At 42.0% G+C, this 25,972-nt stretch overlaps 2 protein-coding genes across 8 annotated transcripts; one reads left to right on the top strand and one right to left on the bottom strand.

The window, feature by feature from the left end:
• The first annotated feature begins 1,593 nt into the window (after positions 1–1,593).
• BTBD18 (BTB domain containing 18) lies at positions 1,594–14,771 on the top strand. 7 transcript variants are annotated; one of them, XM_072985439.2, is made up of 4 exons: positions 1,594–1,657; positions 9,495–9,660; positions 11,439–11,662; positions 14,598–14,771. In XM_072985439.2, exons 2-4 carry the CDS (start codon positions 9,534–9,536, stop codon positions 14,724–14,726), a joined length of 480 nt encoding a protein of 159 aa, XP_072841540.1. In that variant the 5' UTR covers positions 1,594–1,657; positions 9,495–9,533; the 3' UTR covers positions 14,727–14,771. The 7 variants fall into 7 exon arrangements, 6 of the variants coding, with proteins under 6 accessions (XP_072841540.1, XP_020647968.1, XP_072841539.1 ...); XM_020792309.3 differs by lacking the exon at positions 1,594–1,657 and adding an exon at positions 4,795–5,442; XM_072985438.2 differs by lacking the exon at positions 1,594–1,657 and adding an exon at positions 4,796–5,436.
• Positions 14,772–20,169: 5,398 nt separating this feature from the next.
• SELENOH (selenoprotein H) lies at positions 20,170–24,614 on the bottom strand. The gene is made up of 5 exons (XM_072985433.2): positions 24,477–24,614; positions 23,884–24,012; positions 22,816–22,961; positions 20,817–20,945; positions 20,170–20,390 (listed from the first exon to the last, which is right to left on the bottom strand). The coding sequence occupies exons 2-4, from the start codon at positions 24,009–24,011 to the stop codon at positions 20,845–20,847; spliced, it is 375 nt and encodes a 124-aa protein (XP_072841534.2). The 5' UTR covers position 24,012; positions 24,477–24,614; the 3' UTR covers positions 20,170–20,390; positions 20,817–20,844.
• Positions 24,615–25,972: the final 1,358 nt, after the last annotated feature.

Here is a 25,972-nt window from a genome sequence, read left to right as displayed (position 1 = left end):
CTGCCCATCCCTGGCTTATATAAATAATGCAACACCTCTAGTAATGTCTGAAATGTTCAGTGTTTGAAAAATACTGCAAATATTTCCAGGTTTTTTTTGTAAACAATTAAAACAAAAATTTAAAGGATAGTAATGGAGAGACTGATTCACATTAACACAATGGTGCAAACTATCATTTTCACTTCCCCCATACTACTTTAGGCATCATTACACATGTTTATAGTGAGATGATGATAATGCAAGAGATGATAAGGCTACTGCATCTGTAACAGTTGTGTAAAAGAGGAAATTCCAGCTTTTGTGATGCAATGGCAATTGCACTTTGTAACATTTCCTCTCCTGCAAAACTATTTAAAGGTACAGGAGCCAGAACTCTATTTTTGCAAGTGACCACCTTATGTCAAGCCTAGTTTCTGTTCACAAGATCCTAGCAGATACCATAAAATTGTAGAGTGGGAAGATATTCTCAAGAGTCCTATACAGTAGTAAGAGTCATATAGTAAAATCCCCAGCAGATGCAGGAAATACATAGAAAATTAATCCATCGCATGTGGCCCTCCAACATGTGTATCAAACCTTCAATGAAGGAGAGAATTCCTTCCAAGGCAGTCCATTTCAGTGCCAAATTCTTCATCCCATTAGAAAATTCACCCCAGCCCAGCCAGTGTTGCATCAAAATCTTTGGGTTCAAACTGTTTCCTGACAGTGATTTTGGGTAAGCGTACATAAAGAGGGCAGGTACAGCATGTCTATCCAACTAAATACTTTTTTAAAAAAAAGATTCTGCATCATGAAACCAGTCCAGCTGCTAATGCAACACTGTGCTGACACTGTGTCTATTTCTTTTTTGCTGGCATCCCCTATTCATTGTGAACACTTCTCCTTTGTTGGTGCCTAGTTCACACTCTGGCAGGTTCTAGAGCAGTGCTCCAAAGACCAGCCCTCATGTAGCCACAAGTGGCAAAGATTTTTCAAGATAATGAATCTAAAGAAAACAAGTTCAAAGGACAGTAGTACTGTACAGGACTGCCATATTTGAAAGGGCTGCCCACTGTTGCATTTGTGAAGAATACATTACAAATATGGGAGATTCCACACTTTCTCATAGTGAAGTGAATAAGTAAGAAACATGGTTTTAGTCACACAGAAAGTACTTTTTACTGCCTCCTTTCAGGATCAATTCACATCAGTGCTCCATGTGGTGAAATCAACATGTGTTGGTGAGTTCAGGATTAACTCACTGCAAGTCTTATGATTATTTTCTTTAGATTTCAATCTCCTGTATCTTTCAAAATCCTCAAAAAGTAGGATTAAACCAGAATGTGATCTTGAGCGTACCTGCATATGTGCAGATATAACCTCACAAGATGACAAGAAGCATGAAAAGAAGAATGAGTCACCTACACATTTACTTGTAACATGCAATGTGGCTATGTGTTAAAGATATGATAAACATAAATAGTCTACCATTATGTGTGTCCCTGTTAGTTCTGCTGGACCTCTAAGTGGCTTTAGATACCATCAATCATGGTATCCTTCTGGCCAATCTCTCTCTCTGGGATGGGATTTGGAGGCACTGTTTTACAGCTCTAAATGGATGCAAGCTATCTCAAGGACATCTCCCTTTATGAGCCTACTTGGGTGTTAAAAACATCAGGTACTTTGGTGGGAAGAGGCCCTCCTCTGTTACTACTCCCAGATTTTGGAACTGCCTTCCACAGGAAGCTAGGCTGGCCTCATCTTTGTTGACCTTCTGCAAGCAGGCAAAGACCTTTCTCTTCAGGCAAGCTTTCCCTTAGTGACTGGCTGAGTGGGATTTTGTAATGGATTGTTGTGCATTATTGCATTGAATGTGTTTCTAGTGTTGCTTTTGTTTACCATTTTTAGTGTGGTATTTGTCTGGTCCTTTTAAGTACTGCATCTTTACTGTTTTTAGCTTTAAATATTGTCTTTTAATTATCTAAGCTGCCTTGGGCCACTTTTAAGGAGAAAGGCAGGGTAGAAATACGTTAAATAAATCAACAAGTGAACACAGAATTTGTACTCCTAAGGTCTAAAAAAGCAGATTTTGATCCATGAAGGTTCACACTGAAATAATTCTTTTAGTGTTCACAGTTTCACAATATTTTGCCCCCTTTTTCACCTTTTCCCTCCCTTAATTTTGCCAACATACTGAAACAGACTAACATACCTACTTCTTTGAGAAATTGCTAACACAGGTTAATTGTTCACTGCTTAAATCGGTTCTGATTTTCCTAGCATTCGTGTGTGTGAAATGATGTATGTACTGTATTTATTTTCATACCATACCTTCCATTCCAAAAATCTTCAAGATGACTAACAAACATATGAATAAAAATAATTCATACGAAGCAAAATAATACAGTTAAAATGTTTAAAATGACAAAACATGACTGAGTAATGCAGCAACACATAAATGTGAGAGGGAGTAAGGACTATAATAGATATTTCTTATTCTGGAGCAATACACCTACAGAAAATTGGATTAAAATATTTTTCAAGCTCTAACATCTGCTTCTAATCTAGTACAAGTTACAAGAAATCACTACAGTGGAAATGTAAACAGTTTGATATTAATGCTCATGAATAGTTCCCACCCCCCTTTACTACAGATTATCTGGCCAATTAGTGTGAAGCAATATCTGATAAAGAAAATATAAGTAGAGCACCCACATATAGGGCAACTATGCAAACCACTGATATGGGTGCACCATGTCTACATGCACAGTGCAACATGTGGAGCAAGAAACTGTTCTAGCTAAAAAAAAAATCCTATTGCTTAACATAGTGAATCACATTAGAGTAGGTCCATTAATCAATGAGCTTTTAATGAGTCAATTCCTCTGTAAGTTCCAATGATTTTGATGGGCCTACTGTAACTGCAACTTAGTGTGCCAAAATAAGTTAGTTTGAGTAGTGTCATTTGAATCAGTGGAACTTAGAGTTGACTCACCAAATTGCCTTTGATTCAGTGGGCCTTCTCTAGATCAATTTGCTATGCAAAGCCACAATATTTTGGCCATTAAAACAAGCAGGCACATCAACCTCAAATGTTAATGGAACATTTGGTTCTTCAGATGCTTTGATGTACAACTTTCATCAGTCTCACCAGCAAAGCTAGTGGAAGGGGACTATGGGATTTGTAGTCCATAATAATAATATAATAATATAATTTATTGTCATTGTAAGTATATACACAGTATACCATACAACGAAATTCACAACTGGAGGGAGTTTCTCGGAGAATTTAAAATACATAAAATCTCAGAAGTCCTTCATTAAGGTCTTTATGCTATATAGTTTGAATACCATGTCATAGACATATTATTTACCATTGTAAAAGCATATTCCACATTCCATATTTCTTTTCCATTTTTCCATAAAAACAAAAACTAAAAATAGCTTTGGAAAAGCACAGAAAAAGAACTCCCCCGCCCCATTTTTTCCAGGCCTTTTAATCTCTAGGAGGAACTAATGGTCCCAACTTCTGCATTACAGAATACCTGCTACTTCATAAAACAGTAGTTTTCAACCTTGGTGCTCCTGGACTACAAATCCCAGAAATCCTGGCCAGGACAGTTAATGGTGATGGCTTATGGGAGTTTTAGTTCAAGAACACCTGGGGAGCCAAGGTTAGGAATCATTGCTAAGCAGGCCATACAGTGAGGGTGGAAGCAAGGCCTTTTGGCTGGGGCTTCAACTTGAGTGAGGTAGCAGGCAGGGTGGGGAGAGCTATTCTCAGCTAAGGATGCATGACTGCCATGTATTCTGTGAATTTCTTTTTAAGGCCATTCTTTAAAGTACTGTATCTCTAACTCCAGCTCTCACTCTATGGAAGTGAGAGCTGGACCATAAAGAAAGCTGACCGCCGAAGAATTGATGCTTTTGAACTGTGGTGCTGCAGGAGGACATTGAGAGTCCCCTGCACTGCAAGGAGAAACCTATCAATTCTAAAGGAAATCAACCCTGAATGCTCACTGGAAGGACAGATCCTGAAGCTGAGGCTCCAATACTTTGGCCAACTCATGAGAAGAGAAGACTCCCTGGAAAAGCCCCTGATGTTAGGAAAGTGTGAAGGCAAGAGGTGAAGGGGACGACAGAGGATGAGATGGTCGGACAGTGTCATTGAAGCAACCAACATGAATTTGATACAACTTCGGGAGGCAGTGGAAGATAGGAGGGCCTGGCGTGCTCTGGTCCATGGGGTCACGAAGAGTCGGGCATGACTAAACAAACGAACAAACTCCTCTTACCAAAGGAGGTCACCTTGCAATGTGAAAGAGCCTGAGCCTTATCTCAATTCTTGGAATACTTCACTATAAGCAGCAGCTTTCAGATGAACCAACCTATAAAATTACTCAATCTAGGCAGAACTAAGAGCACCAAAGCCGTAGGGTTCAATACAGGCACACCTCTGAACAGGATTAGACTAAATGTCTCTCAGCTGTATTCTGTGTTTCTACTCTTATATCAGGGAGCAGCAGTTGTGTGTGGCTTTCCATGCGACTACCACTCCCTTCATCCCTCACCATTGGCTATAGCTGATGCGAACTGCAATCCAGCAACCTTCTGCTGCTCCGCTTTGAAAAGTGAGAGCCCTTAAAAATCTATCACGACCCCTAACCTCTCGTGGCTCAGCACAGACACTCTTTCAAGCCTCCCTCTCTGTTTAAAAAGTCCAGATTTCTCGCGCCAAGAGCCTCCCTCTCTGTTTCTACTTGTTGGGGCCGCAGCCAATGGAAGGGCGGCTTCAGAGGCTGGGCGCCGCGAGAGGCGCGGAGGCGTGGCTGGCGCGTGCGGGCGGGCGCTTCTCTCCCTCTATGGTCCCTCCGGCGTTGGGGACGTTGGGAAGCCCGGCCAAAGGGGAGCGCTGCCCGCGTGCGCTCGCTGCGCGTGTCGCCGCCGCCACCGCCCCCCTCGCCCTCCCGCAGGGGTGGTGCCCAGTTGGCTGAGGGACGCGTACCCTCGGCGCCTAGCGGGAGTGAGGGACTCGGGGACCGACCCCCTCGTTCAAGCGAGGAGGGAGTCCTGTAGTGAAGGTGGGGCGGGGAGCCGCCTTCCTTTCGAACTTCTTTAGTTAGTTAGTTCAATAAACGAATGGAGGGAGGACTCCTTTCTCCTAATTGCAGGTGCCTTTCTTAATTGAGGGAGGGGGTGTGCCAAAAATGGCGGTAGAGAGAAGGGTAGAAGGAAATAGAAGTTGTCTCTGCGGGTGTAGATCATTGCACCTACGGGTCACTTTGTTTGTTTAAAATACTTAGGTGCCGCCTTCATGCCGGCAACTGGAGATCTGGAGTGTTTCATAAGTTTTTAGGCTATATTGGGCCCTCAATTTATTTATTGTAAGCACGTCGATTTCTATTTCTGTTTTCACTTGAGTTATTAGTTGCCTCGAAGGCCCAGCGAGGAGGAAAGGTGAGAGTGAGTACTCTTAAAATATATACAGTATTAGTATAACAAAAAACATTATTTCAAATATAAAGTCAGTAAAACAAACCAGCCACTGTCAGGCTGGACATAAATTAACATTAAAATACTGTAGTTTATTTTCCCTAGTAGGGTTTCACTGAATGGACTTGGATAGAGTTTGGGTTATCCTTTCTCACTGATAGTGAGATTAGCTGGGGAGGAATGGAGAATGTACACCGAAAACTGGAACTATTGCCATACAGTGGTTCAGAGTGTAAAGATAGTCAAAGACACTTTACTAGCTGTATGTGAGCTAGTGAAGACACTTAAGCTGCTGGAACTCTACCCAGAACAGTGATCTTCAAAGTGCTGAGGATAGTAACCTGTGCAATTCTATAAATGTTTAATCATAAGAGTAATCTATGGTCTGTGTAGCTGGGGTTATTTCACCCTGAAACTTTGGGGCAAAGCACTTCCTGCAGGCAGACATCAGCCTCTGATGAGTCTAATACAGTGGGGTCTTGACTTGAGAACTTAATCCGTATTGGAAGGCGGTTCTCAAGTCAAAAAGTCTGTAAGTCAAGTCTCCATTGACCTACAGTGCATTGAAAACCGATTAATCACGTAACAGGCCGTTTTTGTTCCATTTGGTTTTTTTCTGGTCTGTAAGTCAAATCTCAGTCTGCAAGTCAAACCTTAAATTTTGCGGCCAGAGAAGTCTGTAACTCAAAAAGTCTGTAAGTCAAGCCGTCTGTAAGTCAAGGGTCCACTGTAATCAGAAGGGGTGCGAAGTTAAACATGGCCACATCTTCAGTTTCTGTTTACAGTATCAAGAAAGGGATTCTGCTTCATGATAGTGACTACAATATTTTGAGAAGTAGTACATGCAGTGTGTTAATGTAGAATAAAAGAGTGTGATTTGCGCTGTGGGTGCAAAGGCATGTTAAACATGTATGTACTTGGGCATTTACCCTTCCATCTGGAAGTGCTTCAATGGGGGCTTCCTATTTTGTGTGTAGAATGTCTGAACAAAGTATTGTAGCAGAAGAAAGCGCAGGAGGTAATAAAATTATGGTTAGGAGTAGCAGCAGGATGGACGTTGCCTTCCCACAGTCATTGTCAGAAATAGAATGTTGAACTAAGTTACCCATTTGTCTGATCTAGCATGGTGTTTCATACATTCTTAACCTACTTCAGATGCTACTGCCTGAAATCCTGCTGTTTAGTAAATTACAACTAGAGTAGCTGGGCCCATGGAATTATTAAGGGGGAGTTGGCTCATCAGATCCCCACTGATTCATGGGCCTACTCTAGTTGTGACTATGTGAGGCAACAGAATTTCAGCATTTTTGTCTTTTAACATTATCCTTTTAAGCTAGGTGTATAGGCAGAACTCTTTGTCTGATACATGAATGTGCTTTCTCCAGTTTTTAAAATATATAAGAACATAGTCTTACTAGATTGAATCACATACCTGATTGTACTGTGTACTGTGGTGCTTCTGACAAGAATAAAGAGGACCATCATTCTGTGCCCACAACGGCCAACCAGATGCCTGTTGAAGTCCAAAAACAGGATATTCTGGTTAGGATATTATCTTTGTTTATTATAGCAGGCTAGCTCGTAGATCGAGCTGAAATTTTCAGCATGTATACATTACTGAAGCAGCAACGTCTACGTTGGCTTTGGCATATTGTGAGAATGACTGATGGTCAGATTTCAAAAGATCTCCTATATGGAGAATTAGTGCAGGGAAATTGCCCCAGAGGGAGACCACAGCTGCGATACAAGGATATCTGCAAGCGGGATCTGAAGGCCTTAGGAATGGACCTCAACAGATGGAAAACCTTGACATCTGAGCGTTCAGCCTGGAGGCAAACAGTGCATCATGGCCTCTCCCAATTTGAAGAGACTCTTGTCCAGTAGGCCGAGGCAAAGAGACAGTCCCGGGAGCAGCAAAATCAGGGAGCTGGACAGGGTACAGATTATATTTGTCTTCACTGTGGAAGGGATTGTCTTAAATTGGCCTTTTCAGCCACACTAGACGCTGTTCCAAGTCCTCGATACAGAGCACGTTACCATAGTCTCTCGAGACTGAAGGATGCCTAAGAAGTATAGCAGGGTAACTGCTGATACATTCTCCCTTCTTTTTACGCCTAGAGTGGTCGAAATGACCAGATAGGTGGGGTATAAATAAATAAATAAATAAATGCCACCGGAAGTGCATGGCTGTAAACAGCACATCTTCAGCAGAGAATATTTTTTCAGTTAATCTGTGCAATTTCAGATTGCAAATACAGAGTGAAAGTTTACTACTTAACATATTTCACACTTTATTCAACTACCACAGTACTATCAGCAGTTAACTAGAACATCAGGGTAAAGGGAGATTTTGCATATCATTCACCTGTAAGTTGACTGGGGTTTGGCCTAGGTTAACTGATAAGAGGACGAGACTATGGTAACGTGCTCTGTATGGAGGACTTGGAACAGTGTCTAGTGTAGCTGAGAAGGCCAATTCGAGAGTGACAATACCTTCGACACTGAAGACAAATACAATCTGTCCCCTGTCCAGTTCCTGATTTTGCTGGTTTTGGGGTTGCCTCTTTGTCTCGGACGGGCTGAACAAGTGTCTTTTCAAATTGGGAGAGGCTATGCTGCACCTCCTGACTCCAGGCTAAACGCTCAGATGTCAACATTTCACATCTATTTTCCTTCTTTATTTGCCACTTTTATAAACTTAGCCTTTGAAGTCTGCCTAGCTCAACTTGATTGATGTTGTCTGGCAATATGGTTTGCATGTTCTATTAGTTACATTCACACCAGTCTTGTTCTTCTCTTCTTTCAGTTTGAATGTATATTTCCCAAAATATTATTACTTTGTCTCCACAGAAATCATATACATAACACAGAAAGTATATTTTAAGTGATACCTGAAGCTTGCGAGGTCAATAAATCTTCAAATTGTTTTTTTTCCTCCAATAAGGGAGTGTAATGAGTGTATGTTGAAACAGGATGTAAATCTTCTGGAAGCTGGATTTGATAACCTGGGTCTCTTTCAGCTCTACAATTATCACAATAACTGTGCTGCAATAGTGGTATATTTTTTGTGGAATGCTGTGAAATAATTGGGTCATAAAATAAGAGATTTGCATTAAAGTTGTGAAGCTCTGAAAGAGATATCTGTCTGATCTCATTGTGGAACACGAACTTTTTTCATTCTTTTTCCAGTCCATCAAGTGGTGGATTTTAATAATACATCGACTCCAGTGCCCTTCATTCCCAATCACTTTGGCAGATGGCTTTGTGTCTGGGATTATTGTGAAGCAAACAAATATATATGGAGGAAAGCACACATTAAAATATAGTAGTTAGTCTTTAAGGTGCTACAACAGTTTTGTCTTCTTTATTTTGCTTCTGTTTTTGCCTGATATGCTAGCACAAACTAACTTGGCTACCTCATCTAAAACCTATGTATAAGGAAGGCGCCAAGACTGCTATATAATAGACTCGGACAACTGTTGGCACTATTTGTTGGTTTAAAAGCTGCTCTTAATCTTTTTAGCTGTCATCTTTACCTTTAAAAATGGATGTTGTGCAGCTGCAGTTTTTGTGATTTGTTCTCTGTGTCCCACATTTAAATGAGCAAGCTGAATGATGGAAAGACCTCTATGTCCAAATGGACTACTAGAATATTTTGCAGTGTCACTTGAGCAGCTGTCACAATCAGTATGGCAAGAGTGAAAATGTTGGTACTTCTGATAATTGGGAACACTTTGGGAAATCTCATTTTAATGAAATGCCTTGCACAAGTGAAATAGCTTTCATCAATGGTGTGGTGGGAAGACTACTATAGATTGACCTACTTTGGCAGAGTTTCTTGTGGCTACATGCACTGCTGGAACCCAAATTCACAGCATATGGCTTATTCCTGTGCATGTTTACTTGGGAGTAAATTCCTTGGCACTCAGTGGAGATTACAGTACTTTCATGTCAGGTTGCATATACTCAAGAGCATTGCTGCCTGGATATGGCAGATACATTCCTAACTCTTTATTTCTCAGAAATCTGGCACCTGACAAAGGAAGAGAGGTTCTGCTGCCATGAGTTCCCAAGCTCCAAATTCCAAGATTCTGTATCGGAATTCCCGCCTGCTCCGCATGGTGTTCCTGCAGCTGCATCACCAGCAAAGAGCTGACTTATTCTGTGATGTTGTCCTACAGGCAGAAGGTAATTATTTTAAAACTGGGAGGATATAAGAGAAAGAAGTTAGATCTCTGAGCTAGAAAGTTCCAGCAATCTTGGCACTCAGAAGCTTTGTTCCAAGACCCATTCATTTTCAACTGTGTTTTCATGTTCGACTGAACATTTTGATAGCAGTTCCTCAAAATCTCAAGTTTTTTCTAAAGTTCTGACTGGTACTTTGATTTTACAGTTACCAGAAATATCTCAGATCCATGTTTGTTAGTATGGTAGCTTCTTTCCTGAAGAATTTGAAGAGTGGAGATCTTATAGACTAGTTCTCAGTTTGGCTGTGATACCTGAAGTAATTGCCCCAAACTATCTGTGCAATCCTTGTCCCTCACCACTGAATACCACAATCTACTTGCACTCTAGTTAGAGGAAAGAGGTGCTTGCAGGGGGAAATAAGTACATGTATCATATTTTAAGCACTAAGTGGTGGCAATCTCACAGCAATTGACCATGAAAACCCTCCATCCTGAAGCCCCTAAAGGCTTCTCAGGGCAAAGTGGAGCCCTAGGAAATCTCCAAACCTGAAGTGGAGGCTGGGTGGGGTTAGGGTTGGATAGGGAACTTTGTGTTAATTTAAATCATTTACTTCTGGAGCCAGGAACAGGTTTACACTGGTGTAACTGCAGCAACAGGGTTTTGCCCACTGTGTTGTTGATTTTTAGATACAAAATGTGAGTGAGTGCTTAGCTTAGAATTATTGAGCCTTTTGCAGTATTTTGTTTTTGTCCAGATCATCTTATAGCTTTTATACATTCACCCCACTTGCTGTAATAGAAGAACATTCATTTTACCGTATTTTTTAAAAAATATTTCAGATAGTTATTTATCACTTTTCTGCCTACCAGGGCTCCCATTTCTAAGCAAGCCACACTGAAACAAAGGGTAAATTTATATTAGGAAAAGTCAGTATCTCCATGTAGCTACAAAAAACGTATAGCCCAATCAATCATGTGTTTTGTAGGATCAGAGTGCCTTCACAGTTGGGAAGAGTAGTGTGAGTTAAATGAAATCTTTATTCTATCTGCTACTCTGTTCTTTTAATTTACTTGCACCTCCAAAAGGAGTTATAGAAACAAGTATAGCTATTTCAGCTGAACTGCTGATGAATAAACTACAGTGGTGCCTCGCTTAACGACAATAATCCGTTCCAGGAAAAATCGCCGTTAAGCGAAAACATCATAAAGTGAAAAAAAAAACCATTGAAACCCATTCAATGCGTTCCAATGGGGCAAAAACTCACCGTCCAGCAAAGATCCTCCATAGGGCGGCCATTTTCGCTGCCTGTACAGCGAGGAATCCATCCCTAAACACAGAGGGGAGCCATTTTAATCACCCAGTGGCCATTTTGAAATCGCCGATCAGCTGTTCAAAAACCGTTGTTTTGCGAAGAATCGGTTCCCGAAGCAGGGAACCAATCATCGCAAAGCAAAATTTCCCCATTCGGACCATCGTTTCGCGATCGCAATTGCGATCGCAAAAAGATCGTCGTTAAGTGGTTTCATCGTAATGCGGGGCAATCATAAAGCCAGGCACTACAGTATTAAAAAACAAACATGGCAGAACTGTGTTATCATTGCTTGTAATGAATATTGAACAGTGCATCTCTTAATATAATTCCCTGAGGAACTGTGTGGGAAATCCCATGAAAATGGTTTATTGGGGACTGGAACATTTGGGGGCCAGCTTATAGGGAGGATTCTCTCGCTGGGCTTGTCTGTTGATAAAATAACTACTAATGATTATGTTGATTCTAGGGGAAGCTGTTCCAGCTCATTGCTGCATCTTGTCAGCCTGCAGCCCCTTCTTCACTGAGCGTTTGGAGCGAGAAAGGCCTCCCAAAGGACATAAGGTGGTGCTAGAGATCCAAGGGTTGAAGATTGGGACCTTGCGGAAGCTGGTGGACTTCCTCTACACTTCAGAGATGGAGGTGTCTCGCGAAGAAGCACAGGATATTCTTGCTGCCGCACGGCAGCTTCAAGTGTCAGAGCTGGAGTCTCTTCAACTAGAGGGAGGGAAACTAGTAAAAAAATCATTGGGTCCACGATTAAATCGGGGCTGTTTGCAACTCTCCAGTCCAATATCCATTTCAAAAGCATGTTTGATACAGTCACCCTCTATTAGTGATGGTCACAGCTCTCTGACATCTTGGACAGGTACAGGCAAGCAACATAGAGTGATGAAACCTCCATGTGCTAAAGTGATCAGTAATGATAACAGTACGGAGCAAAAGGAGATTAAAAAGCAAAAATCTTCTGTAGCATCGTTGAGTGGTGACAAACAGCAGATATCCAAAGGCCCAACAGTCACAGCTGAACCACTGAAAACAAAAGCTAAAAAGCGTCCTTCTGGCATGGTAAGGAGTATACTGGACAACAGTGAGAGTGGTGCTCTGCATGAAGAAGAGACTGGCACAGTACAGAGACAGCCTATAGTAAGTTTGAAGGAGTCAAAAATGATTAAGCTGCATCGCTCAAAGGTCTCTTCAGCACCTTCACCTGTGCCATTTGCCACCAAAGACCATAGCACTATGATGTCCAGCAAGCTCTCAAGGCCCAATAGGCGCCTCTGGAGGCAGAAGAGTCACCCTGGTAAAGATGAGGCAAAAGATGCTGAAGATAGTATCCATTTACCAGGCTTATTGAGTCGTCCTCTCCTTCCAAAGCCTAATAAAAGCAGGAAGCGCAACTTCAGTGAGCCAGCTCCCAGCTCTGACATTCCCTCTGGGGCAGGACAGATTGGTCGGGTAAAACTTAGAAAGGTTATCGATGGCAGCTGTTGGGAAGTGGTGCAGGAGTCACCTGCCACACAGCCTGCAAGAGCAGCAAACACTGCGTGCCCTTTGAAGGGTGAGGTCTCCCAGCCTCAACCTAGGTACCCTGTATCAGTAGCGGATGGGCAACAATCAGCTAACTCTGCTAGACTCCTGCCTGCAAAACAAGAGACTGTGTGTTGTAGCGAGGAGAACGTGGTAAAACAGGATGAAAGCAAGGTGGCGTTTGTTGAAGGGGATAGTACAGCTGGGATACCGTATGATCTGAACATGTTTATGACGGAGTATGTGGCTGAGGATGAGCAATATGACAGCCTGGCTTCAGCAGGGGAATTGGAACACATGCTAGATTTGCTCCTGGTAGATGCTGCTGCTGGTGAATCCCAAGTCACTGCTGTTCCAGAAGGCACACATATGGCATGCCCTGCACAGGGAGGAAACAAGAGTCCTCTAAAAAGTACTGGGGCTGAAGAAAAAGGTGGAGGTCTGACAGAAGTGTCAGTTTCTGCACTATTGGTTGAGATAGAAGAGAGCCTACAGAGGGAGCAAGAGACTACTGACTTAGAAACCCTCAAAGAAATTGATGGTTCATCTAGTGGATGTCCCTTGCTGGACCCAGTTCTCCGCTCCCCTTCCCTTGCAACAAATGAATCCATCAGTGATTCTCCTGACCTGTGCAGGCCAGTCTCTCTGAATGATGGGACAGTGCCAAAACCTCTGTTGTCTGTCTTAGAGAATGGGGCTGCAAGGTTTACTGAACCTCTGCCTGTCACTTTGAGATGTGATGAGGACCAAGAGGCGCTGTCTTACAAAACGGAGCTCTTGGGTACAGAAACGAAGCCCCACATTCAAGCTGTGGACTGCAAGCTGTCGTGCATCTTTGCCAGCTTAGAAGAGGACGAACTAGATGTTGGTGGGGTAGAGGAACTTTATGTTTGTTCTGAATGTGTCCGTCCAGATCCCTCTCCTGAAATTGAAGTGGATATTCTGAACTAGGGAGTGCATGCTGGGGCAAGCAGTTGCTTTGATTATCTAACGATGTGGGACAGGCCTCAATATTGCACGTAAACTTTGATAGCAAATAAGTATTATACATTTTTTAACAGCACACTTCAAGTGTTGGGAGATATTCAGAGGGGTTTCTTCCTCATCACTACTCCCTACTCATTGCTCACCTTTATCCAATCATGGTTATTATATTTAAGTTATAATTAATTATAATTAATTTAGGTTTTCAGACTGCCAGAATTCCTTGGGACCTGCTTAGTGGGATTCAGGTCTTTCAAAACAAAGCAAAAACCATACAGCAGTGGGTCTGGGAAGAGCAATGAAACTTTTGTGTTAGAAAAGAATTTTTGGGTTGAGCAAAGATTTTATATGGGAATACTGTTTGTTATATTTTTGCCCAAATAAAAGAACATTATGTAGGTCTCCCGTGATGAACAGAAAGGCGTTTAAATTACTTGCCAAAGCCAGCTTGTCTCCTCTAATTCAGAGGATGAAATCAATTTTTTTAGATAAACAGACTTGTTTACTGTGTCATCCTTAATTGTTCAAACCGCACTTTCATCTGTAAGCTAACTTTTAAAAAACTTAACAGTTGGGTGGCTAAATCTACTTTTCTATATGTTGTATCTTAACAATTACAAGTTTTCATGTGAACCATTATGCTGAGTCATTTGTCAGCAGTGGGATGACAACACTGGTGCTTTTGTTCTTTTTGTCCCCTTCAGCTTTGTATGTTCGTTCCCGCCATAAAGAAGTGTAGACCAGCAGTACAATTCATTATTGCTCACTGCTCAGGAATTGACTACACTTCCCAGGAGTGGGTATTATTCAGGTTTTACCGCAGCATCGTAGCAACATTATTTGTAGTTGCTTATCTGAAGATGTTAAAGCATCCTCTAATGCATTGGCACAATGCATTGCTATAGGCTAAAGTCCTTACCTTCCTATTTCACTATGTACAGTATCTGCTCAGACAGCTTGCCTGCTGTATTCAGAATCTGATGCAGTTGAACAGTTGTGTCTTACCAACTTCCTGAATTTTATATAGAGAAGGTTCCCAGGGGCTTAAAAATAAATGCAAAGGTGTGTGTGTGTCATTGAACCCATCTCCCTTATGTTTACAACTTCTTCACAGAGAGATGTATTCAAGTGCAGTGATCCATACTTCCACGAAGTTGTGCCAAATTCTTCCTTCCCTCACACCCCAACGCCTTCAGTGTATGGAGAACATTCTGAGGAGCAGATGGCACAAAGAACAGAATAAATGTTGAGTTCTAACTTGTTCAAATAAAGTTTTGAATTTTCTTAAGACTTTGTTTTATTAAAATTGCATCACTTATAAATCTACCTGTGTTGCAGAGGAGAAAAAAAAAGTCATCTGCACAAAAGAATTTTAGAAATACGAAGGGGAGGAGGATTAGGGAAAAGAACAAATGTTGCAGATTTTTGATGCATATAAAAACTAAATAGGTGCAGCGCAAGAGTATAGTTAAGGAATCTTGAGGGTGTTTTTTTGTGTGGAAGGGTATACAGTACAAACTGAACAAGATTTTGGAAAGCAAAGGGTTAACTCAGTACTGGATAGCTCACAGAATGTGTGTTATTTCCAGTAGATTTTGGGTCCTTCAGTTATAATCTTGGCACCAAAACATTAGCAGTAGATCTGTAAGTCCTGGAAGTTGCAAGGTAGGCCTCCGTGGATCAGATTTGGTGTTGCAGCACATCCAATAAATGCTCCATTGGATTAAGATCTTGGGAATTTGAAGGCTAAGACAACACCTTTAACTCTTTCTCATGCCCCTCAAATCATTCCTGAACAAATCTGGTGTGTTAGGGTGCATTATCCTGCTAAAAGAAGCCACTGCCATCAAGGCACACTTGCTACGAAGGAGTGTATGTACAGTGGTACCTCGACTTGAGAACATCCCTACATAAGAATGATTCGAGTTAAGAATGGCTCCGTTTGCAAAAAGTTGCTTTGACTTGAGAATGGAGCCTTGCCTTAAGAACCAAAAAAATAGGGGGGGGGGACACCTTTCTTTCTCCTATTTTGACCTAAGTTCACCTTAGGTCAAAAGAAAAAAAAATTAAAAATGGCCTGCCCCTTAGTGGTAGATACGGATTAACTGGCTTTGCATTAGCTCCTATGGGAACTAATGCTTCGATTTAAGAACGAAAAACATATGGATTACAGTTGTGTTCAAAATTATTCAGCCCCCACTGAAATTGAATGTTTTGGCCATTTTGACATTGATTTTGATCATTCAGTCATCTTGCTTACATTTACATGAAAGAGGCACTTGTAGGTCAGAGAAATACAACCTTAAGTTTATAATGAAATAACCACAAATGTCTTTTCTGTGCTCACATCATTAGTTTTTATTCAACCCCCAAGTGACATTCAATCTTAGTACTTAGTACAACATCCTTTTACAGTTATAACAGCTTTTAAACGTGAAGCATAGCTTGACACAAGTGTCTTGCAGCGATCTACGGGTATCTTCGCCCATTCTTCATGGGCAAAAGCCTCCAGTTCAGTCAAATTCTTAGGCTTGCGCACTGCAACTGCTTTCTTTAAGTCCCACCAGAGGTTCTCAATTGAATTTAAGTCTGGTGACTGTGATGGCCACTCCAAAATGTTCCAGCCTTTCCTCTGCAACCATGCTCTAGTGGACTTGGAGGTATGCTTGGGATCATTGTCCTGTTGAAAGGTCCAACGTCTCCCAAGCCTCAGGTGTGTGACGGACTGCATCACATTTTCATCCAATATCTCCTGGTACTGAAGAGAATTCATGGTACCTTGTACACGCTGAAGCTTCCCTGTACCTGCAGAAGCAAAACAGCCCCAAAGCATTATTGACCCTCCGCTATGCTTCACAGTAGGCAAGGTGTTCTTTTCGTCATATGCCTTGTTCTTCCTCCTTCAAACATAGCGTTGATCCATGGGCCCAAACAGTTCTAATTTTGTTTCATCAGTCCACAGAACACTATCCCACAACTTTTGTGGTTTGCCCACATGACTTTTGGCATACTGCAGTCGACTCTTCTTATTCTTGGGAGACAGCAAGACAAGCCTGGGGGTTCTGGCATGGAGACCTTCATTACGCAGTGTGCGCCTTATTGTCTGAGCTGAAACTTCTATATCCACATCTGACAAATCTTTTTTCAGTTCCTCAGCAGTCACACGGGGACTTTTCACCACTCTACGCTTTAGGTAGCGCACAGCATTCGAAGTCAGCATCTTCTTTCTTCCACGACCAGGTAGCATTTCAACAGTGCCCTTTGCCTTGAATTTGCAAACGATGCTTCCTATGGTGTCTCTTGGTATGTTTAACTTCTTTGCAATCTTCTTATAGCCATTGCCCTTCCTGTGAAGACAAATCACCTCTTCTCTTGTCTTCCTGGACCATTCTCTTGACTTCACCATGTTTGTAACCACACCAGTAAATGTCTAGAAGGAGCTGAGTATCACAGTCATTTTAAAGCTGCCTAATTGGTGCTTATTATGCTTGATTGGTGCTCGGTGACATCCACAGGTGTTTTCAATACCTGATCGAAAACACCTGAATGAACCTCTCTTCTTCAGAGTGGTAGTCTTTAAGGGGTTGAATAATTGTGGCAATGAAGAAACCACAAAAGAAACATTTACTACAGTATTACATAAACAATTGATGTTATTTTAGTTGCATTTGGTTCTTTAAAACGTCCTTGTAGGATTTCATTCTGAATACAATTCCAAATGTACACTATAGTCCCTAAACCCCTTTACAGCATTGGGGGTTGAATAATTTTGAACACAACTGTAAATGGTTTTCAATGCACTCCTATGGGAAATGGTGCTTCGACTTAAGAACGTTTCGACTTAAGAACACAGTCCCAATACAGATTAAGTTCTTAAGTCGAGGTACTACAAACGGCCCTAGTTACAAACATTTCAACTTACAAACCGCTCTGATAGAAAAATATTGACTCGACTTGCAAAGTTAGATTCAAGTTACGAACTGGAAAAACACGTGGGAGGTGGGGAAGGTGCGAAATTTGAACTTTCTAGTTAACCGTTGGCCAGTGAAGAGGGTGCCTCTCTGCTTCCTCGCTCTTCCCAGCGTTTTGAGTGGATTTGGAGCCAGTCTTCAGACTTCCTGGTACAGTGCTGTACGGACGATATGTTTATTCTTTGGCTTTTGAAAAAAAAGTGATTTTTGGATTTTTAAAAAATATTCCTTCCCTCCTTTACTGCCCCTTTTCCCCCCAAAAGGTGCTTGTATTGGCTTGTCTTGATTGAAAAGGTGCTTTTTAAGTTGATCTGTTGTCTGAGAGATGCTTGGTTTTTCACAGAAGGTGTTTGTCTTGGTTGAAAAGGTGTCTGTTCCCTCCTTCCTTCCTTCCTTCCTTCCTTCCTTCCCTCTTTTCTTTTTTTTTTAAACCTGTCATCTTAAGTTAAAAGGAAAAAAAGAAAAAAAGTTCTGCCCTTAGTGCTAGGAACAGGTTAACCAGCTTTACATTAGTTCCTATGGGAACTAATGATTTTAGTTATAAACCACCCCTCGACCTAAGAACAAAAAAACAGCCTGAACAAATTAATTGGTTTTCAATGCATTCCTATGGGAAATGCTGATTGGACTTATGAACTTTTTGACTTCCTTCCGGAACGGATTAAGTTTGTAAATTGAGGGTTGACTGTACTGTAGTCTGCAACAATCTCTAGATAGGTGGTATCTCTAGATAAGTACTGTAATATCCACATGAATACCAGGACCCAGGTTTTCCCAGCACAACGCTGCCCAGAGCATAATACTGCTTCCGCCAGCCAGCCTTCTTCCCATAGTGCATTCTGGTGCCATCTCTTTTCCAGGTCAGTGATGCACACACACCTGGCTGTCCACCTGATCTAAAAGAAAATGTGATTCATCAGACCAGGCAACTTTCTTCCATTGCCCAGTTCTCACACTTGTGGCCCTCGTAGGCACTTTTGGTGGTGGATAGGGGTCATCATGGGCACTTTGACCGATCTGTAGTGTGGGAAAATAGCCAGGGAACTATTACCAGGCCTGCCCGGCAACAGTTGATGAGAGAACTCTCTGATAAAAAAGACACTGCAGACTTTATCTTGTTAGTATTCAGGTACCGGTAGAGAAGAAGAAGATGGCTACCTTCTTCACCCCAGACGTTTTTATTAAGCATGCAAAACAAGCAAAATTAGCATAAGATAAGAATTTGGCCATAGAGGCGTCGTGTGGTTATCAGTCTTAAGGCATTCCACGCCTGTGCACAACGAGAATCACATAACAATGGGATGATTATAAGGAGAATCACAGGAGAATGCATGATTATACTAAAATAATGATTATGTTAAACATCACTGATGTATCCCTAAATAGCCACAAGATGGAACTTTAGACTAAAACTTCCCACACTGTAGCTACGTAACCCCATATGCAGCAAACTGCAATACACAGTATGTTCAGATACCTTTCTGTCAGCATTTTGAGCTACAGAAAATCTGTGTGATCGAAACAGGCAGGCTTTGCTAGCCCGTCATTAATGAGCCTTGGTGCCCACAACCATGATGCTGGTTCACCAGTTGTCCTTCCTTGCACCACTTTTGGTACGTACTAACTACTGCATACCAGAAACGCCCCACAAGCCTTGCCATTTTGGAGATGCTCTGACCCAGTCATCTAGACTGGGTCCTTGTTGAAGTCACTCAGATCTGTTTGCTTGCCCATATTTCCTGTTTCCAGCCTACAAAATTCAAGAACTGACTGATCATTTGCTGCCTAATATATCCCACGCCTTGACTGGTCCAATTATAATGATATAATAAATGCTGTTCACCTGTCAGTGGTTTTATTGTGGCTGATCAGTGTAAGCCGTTTTATTTATTTATTTATTTATTTATTTGATTTATACCCCGCCTATCTGGTCTAAAAGACTACTTTTCTTCACTTTTGGATCTATCCTCATGTGGAGATTCTCCACAAGAAAGGCATTCCGTGATTCTAAATATCTAAGGGCCATTGGATATGCTGGGTGGAAATCTAGGAAGTAAAAAGTAACTTCTAAAATTAGTTACATAATTGCACAAAGCAAATAATCAAGTCTGTTTAGGAATAATCATATAGACATTAAGTTAGAGCCCAAGAAGATTTTTAGTGGGGAGCCTGAAGCTACTGGAGAAATACAGAAAGTGGGGACAAAAGCATGTTAATACATCCACCATTTGAAATCCATGTACTGTTACACAGGATTGTAAGCCCACCATCATTTTCTTACTGAACAGTCAGGTAGGTTGAAAAGGGTGCAACCCTTCTACCACTGATCTAGGAGGGCAACTTGATTTAGAGAAGCACCAACATTCTCTTTAGGAGTGTGGTTGTGGAACTCCCCGCTAGTGGTCACATTAACTACATCTTTACTCAAGTTTCAGGTCTGCTGTAGGAAACCTGTTCAATCAACTTTGAATGTTTATGATACATGATTTCAATATTTTTGGCTTGTCCTAAACAACATTTAAGTGTTATCTTTTCCCCGATTCTATGTAACTGCATTGTATTTTTACGGAATATCATTGTGCAAGCTGTGATAGTTAGGAAAGCAGTCCATTAAAATGTTTAACAAAATATACTGCACCAAGGTATACCTAGAATGAAGCTATTTCAAGGCATTCATTTAACTGAGCAGAATTAATAACTAAACACACATAGAAATTCATTTTTATTCAGAAACAAGGTTTATTATCTCCAAAAGTTTCAAACAGACTTTAAAATAAAAGGTAGAAAAGCAGAAAACAGCAGCTCTGGTCCATTTCTCTCCTGAAAGAGGAGCAGCAGCTTCAGAGACATGACAGGAGTTTCATTATTTACCCCACTTAATCATATCCCATCATATATGCTCCAACTCACATGGGGTAAATGGTTCGCCAGATGTGCTGAGAGGGGGGGAAAAAGCTGTTAAGCACAGATCAGGCTTGCTACATTGAAGGGTAATGTACCTTGCAGTAGCCAAGATACGGAATCAATTTATTTATTTATTCATTCATTCATTCATTCATTCATTCATTCATTCATTCTATATCCCGCCTATCTGGTCTTGCGACCACTCTAGGCGGCTTACAAACACATGGAACAACAAATAAATATAACCAAAAAAAAAACCGAAAGAAAGAAATTATTACATCAAATAGGTATAAGACTAAGTTTGTTTTCAGCTTGCTTTCTTACTCTGCTGCAGTGGTAGTTATCTTAAACAAATAAATCTGTGAGTCAGCATCAGGCAACTGAAGCAGAGAGCTAGGCTTCTCAAATTATAAAGGGACTTCCAGTAGAAGAGGAAACTTTTTTTAGTACCAACTTACCACTGGCAACTATGCCCAATTGTTGACTTTAGTCCAAGTTGCCCTTCAGGGTTTCAACGACATTGGTTGGTTCTGGGAACTTCAACTTGCGTGGTGGCCCTTTCTTAAGGCCGCTCCATAACTCCACCTCTAAAATCAATAAGGGCACAAGACAAAGACATATCAGGCACATTTACATTTACACGACTGCCAACAAATGCTCAACCACAGAAAACCTCTCTGTACTGGTTTGTAAACAGGACTATGTCTGTAGATTGAACAGCTAGTTACTCATACAAAGTAGTGAGACTAAGTGCCAGGCAATAATCACATCTAAACTACATGGAATTACTCATTCCCTTTATTAGTCTAGTTCTAATGCCTGCGTAGAGTAGTAGAAAGAGAAATCTTGAGGATGTCTGGTCTTATGGACCAGAAATCAAAGAACTGCCATATGGGTTGGGCCAAAGACCGCTCAGGCCCTACCATGTGTACCTGTTCACAGAGAAGTCCTGTCTAAACATTCATCGAATGAAAAGCCTTTAGTAGTTCCCAAGAGCTTCCGAAAGAGGCTTCTGAGTACAACCTTTGTCTGCACTACTGATTCACTCGTTCTTCTTGGCCTTATGACATGAGAGGAGAACAGGAATGAGAAGGCAGAGTGTCAAGACACAACTGATAGAGCAGCTTCAGAAAATGGGATCTGACTGGTGATGGCACCACTATGTCCTATGGTCACCTGATGGTTTATCAACCAAGACCTTTATTCACTGACCTGGATGTGAAACAGGACTGCATCTCCACATAAGGTGCCCAAAGCGGTGCACAAGGAGGGTAAAATTGTTGCCCAGTTGTTGGGAATTCTTAATGTTGCTGCCCATTATTAGACTACACTTTCTGGGATTCACAAATAGTATCAGGCAGCTCCCTCTTTTAACAGGAAGTAAGGCGAGAGCTAGGCCACTAGGTCCTTTTCCAGCTGAGTAAAATGTAGGTCTGTCTGAAGGTATCTGTAAGTGTGGGTCTGTGGGCTGGAACTCCAACTGCAATTCTCTGCCTGGGGAATTATTAAAGAATCCTAGAAGTTGGGAGTCCAAAAAATTTGAATAACACATCATCACTAAAGAACACTACTGAATGATTGCAGAGGGGTTGTTGTGGTGGAAGTAGGAATTGTGACTTCAGAAGACTTTAGTTTCTTGGTTGAGAAATTTTTAAAGTATTTCTCTAGTCCAGAGACATGAATAGTAAACTAAATAGATGCTACACATGTCTCTCAGCCTTTGAGTACCTCTTCACTGGTCCCAGAAAGTAGATGCTGGTTCCATATGTGTTACAGGAAAAGGGATGAGCACTGCACCCAATCCCTTGCAATCAGATAGTCTGGCATTTTGCTAGGCTCTCCAGAGTCCTAGTCCATCACGTTATACACTACACCACACTGTTTAAAATATAGCATTTATTATTTGGGCAGGGGCTGCCAAACCAGCAAATCAGGAATTTAGTGACTGTTGCCAAACCCTGCAGGTAAAAGCATTCTGAAACCAAGTTCATACAACAGATGTTCTACGGGTGATGTTTCAGCTCCTGCATCTGTAGAACCTTCTGGTGGATCCACAGATAGATGTTGGCTCAGTTTACTGGCCAGTTTTTTTACTTCTGGAAGCACACATACCCTCCACTGAAAGGCACACAGACCTACAGCAGTCCTTTCTGATTTGCACTAGGTTTTTGAGAAAACAAAATCAGGAGACGAAGGCTTTTTAGCCTTCTCCAAACTGCCTTGCACTGCAAATGAGAATGCCTGCAAGAGGACTTGTATGCTGTTTGACGTACTACGTGGATTTATGGTGGTACACATTCTGTCAAGTCAAATGCTATGCCAAGAGCTACTGGCACTGCAAGTGATGATCTCAAACAACGAACCTTTCCCTGGAATTTTCACACACTAGATATGGGTACATATGGCAACTGCATATGGTCCCCCAGCCTCCCACCCTTCCTGGGACAAACAACTTACTGGTGCCATCTTCCTTCAGCAGAACTACCTCAAAGCTATTCCTGCGGGGCTTCTCAGGGTTCACCTCTAACAGGATATCAGGAAAGGTCTGCCGCAATGCCTGGCTAACAGCATCAGCATTGCGCCCAAAGACGCGTCAGCTTTTGCTAGAAAACAAAGAAAAGCATTTAGATGTTTGGCTCTTCCCGAGCCACTACTTAAAAAGCACCCACTGAACCAAAACAGAACCACAGAAACAATATCTTAAGAGAAAAGGGCACCCTCTCCACTCCATGCGGAATTCACTGCAGAATTTCATTCCTTTTCTTACTTCACACGAGCCATTTAGCATCGCAGAATGAGATCTACAGTTCAGACTTTACATATTCTCACTTGAGCTACAATCTTTACCTGACTAAAAAAATGAAAATTTGCTGAAGTTTTCTTTTTCTTCCCAATCAATCCACATTACTCTTGAAAAAAATTCTTATGACCCATACTTGTAAGAACTACTGATGACAAGTACCATCTTTAAGTGAGAATAAAAAAGGGGGCACCCTCCAAATTTGTATCATCTATATTTGTAAAAATAGCAAGAGCTCCTCCCTTTGGATCCACTGTATTCCACGTGTACAAATACCAGTAATTTAAACTCACATGTTTAAAGGGCTAGTTCTTTTACCAGATGGCCTACTTATTTATGAACTTATTTAAACATTTATAGCCCATTCTATACCACAGAATCTCAGGGTGGGTTACAAAGGTGTATAAAACAATTGCACTGAAACCTGCACAGGCCACAACCCTGAATGACCAAAGGCTCTAATACATAGCATATCTTGACCTGACTTGGTGCCGAAATGATGCCAGTGTCTGTGCCAATAGAGCGTCGAAGGCAAGGGCACTCAACAGCTGTGGCAGAAAACGCTCCCCCTCGGGTGTGTCCACATAACAAACTGTTCTCAAGGGTGGGGCACGCTGAGATGCGAGAATACACTGGAAAGTCTTGAAGGTCCCCCACAGGCTCCCCTCCTCCTCCTCCTCCACCACCACCAAGCAGGAGACACGCGTGGAAGGCCAGATGCTCACCAATGCTCAATGACGACACGAGGGCCCGATCCTTGCGTCTCCTTCGGTTTCTTGGGCGACTCTTCTGCACCGTTCCTCTCCCCCCGCGGGGCTGCCTGGGCCTTTCTCTTCCGCCCTTTGGGGGCCATTCTACATCGGGATCAAAAGAGGAAAAAAGTAAGAGACACCATTCTGCCCTGGCCCCCCGCGGACTGAAGTTTGTGTTCTGTTCAATATCTTTGTGGCAGTGATTAGTGAGCGTAATCACTAATTAACTCAAATCAAATCCATTAACAGGCCAGTAACAAGGTGATCACAAAGGCCGCCCCAGGCAGCATCAACAACAGCAGCAGTAGCTTCCTGAGGGGGGAAAATGATGTTATTAAAGACCGAGTGAAGCAGGCTTAACTAGCACCGATTATACAACGCGCTAAGAATTCAAAAAGAGAGGAATCCGACATTCAATTTAGAGACTGAGCCACCCCGAAGGGGAAAACTCCCCCCGCCCAGCCCAGCCCCCAAATCGAGAGAGAGAGAAAGAAGGAGGGAGGCAGACAAGTCACAGACAAATTCAAAGACCGTTCCCACTTGGCCGAAAACAAAACCACCCTCACCTCGCTTCCTGCGGCCAACGCTGCAGCCACCCACGTGTAGCCCCGGATCGGGAAAGAAAATGGCCCTGTGGCTTCAACCATTTCTGCTAAGGGTGGTGGAGAGGGGATGGAAACAGAAAGGGGGGAAATCTGTGGTTGGGAAACGCCACAAAGGAACCGTTGTCTAGGGCTGGACTCAAAAAGCGAGTAGCGCTTGCACGTTTCTACCTCCGCTGCCAAGACAGTTGGACATAAAGGAAGAGCGGCGGTGTGCCTTTTACTCCCCCCCCTCTCTTTTCCAGTCTTCCGAGATGGTAGCTTCCGCGCTCCTAGAATTTATACAACCTCTTCGAATCGTAATGAAATGCCGCAGCAACCAATCACCGTTCGTGCCAAATCCTGGCTTCTAGGAGCCATTGGTTAGCCGGAGCTTTGAGATGCTGCTTGTGGGTCGGTGGGTGGCGTCCTCAAGGCCATTCCCACTTCAGGCGACCCTTGCAGGATTCTAGAGGTATCTATAATAAATACTGTACAGGAACAGGTGATATCTTTAATCGACCATTAAGAATAGGAAACAAACAAAACAGAACAAAACAAAACCAGAAAACAAAAAACAGCGAATTTTCGGTGACAACGCATCTTCATGGCTGTGTATCAAGTTCTTGTGGGTAGTTCCGATTTATATGCAATTATTAATGTCCCAAATCCACATGGTTGATGATGTTGAAGCCAGGTTCGCTTCTTAGAGGATGATAATGCAGTATGCAAGTTATTTTCAAGCTCCTTCCCAGCTAGCAATCTGGAATTTATGGCCTATTGCATAAAGAGGCCAGCCAATCTGGGCCCAGATTCGTAGAAGTATCTAAGAAGTCGTTGTACTCTTACATCCCCTCCTGCAGTGAATTCCCGTAGTGGAGAGAGGACTTGAAGTCGGGTCTACTGAGTCCTTAACCAACACTCCATCCACTACACTGCACTGGCACTCGAGAGCCAACTATGAAATAGAATTTAATACAATATCCCAGATAATTCCTCTCTGGCCCTACTCCTGTTTTTTTTTATTTTATTTTGTTCTCTCATGCTGTGAAAGGAGAGTAAGACACACCACAGAGGCCTTGAACACAGAAGCTACAGTACTGCTGTTATGTGCCATCAAGTTGATTCCAACTTGCTGTCACATTATGGACAAAGAAATTTATGAAAACTCCCATAATTAACAGTCCAGTGTGGCTCTTGCAAAGTAACAAATAGAAGAGCCATAGTATTTCATGTTATACCTTTTTTGAGACTTCTGTCATTCAATGGGATTATTTGCAGAATTTTACAATCATTGTCTTCTTTCACTTGTAATTCTCTTGTGGTTTTTTTCAATTGCATTTTAAAATTTTGTTTTCCTTTAAAAAAAAAAAAGTCCTGACAAGACTACGTGGGGCTACCCTTGAGGCTGATGCGGAGACTTCAACTGGTCAAGAATTCGGGGGCCAGATTAATAACTGGGGTGAAGAAATTCCAGCACA

Source organism: Pogona vitticeps, chromosome 1 (assembly GCF_051106095.1).
Source record: "Pogona vitticeps strain Pit_001003342236 chromosome 1, PviZW2.1, whole genome shotgun sequence".
Taxonomy (NCBI): Eukaryota; Metazoa; Chordata; class Lepidosauria; order Squamata; family Agamidae; genus Pogona; species Pogona vitticeps.
The sequence above is the reverse complement of the archived record's forward strand: the minus strand, read 5'-3'. Positions and strand labels throughout refer to the sequence as shown.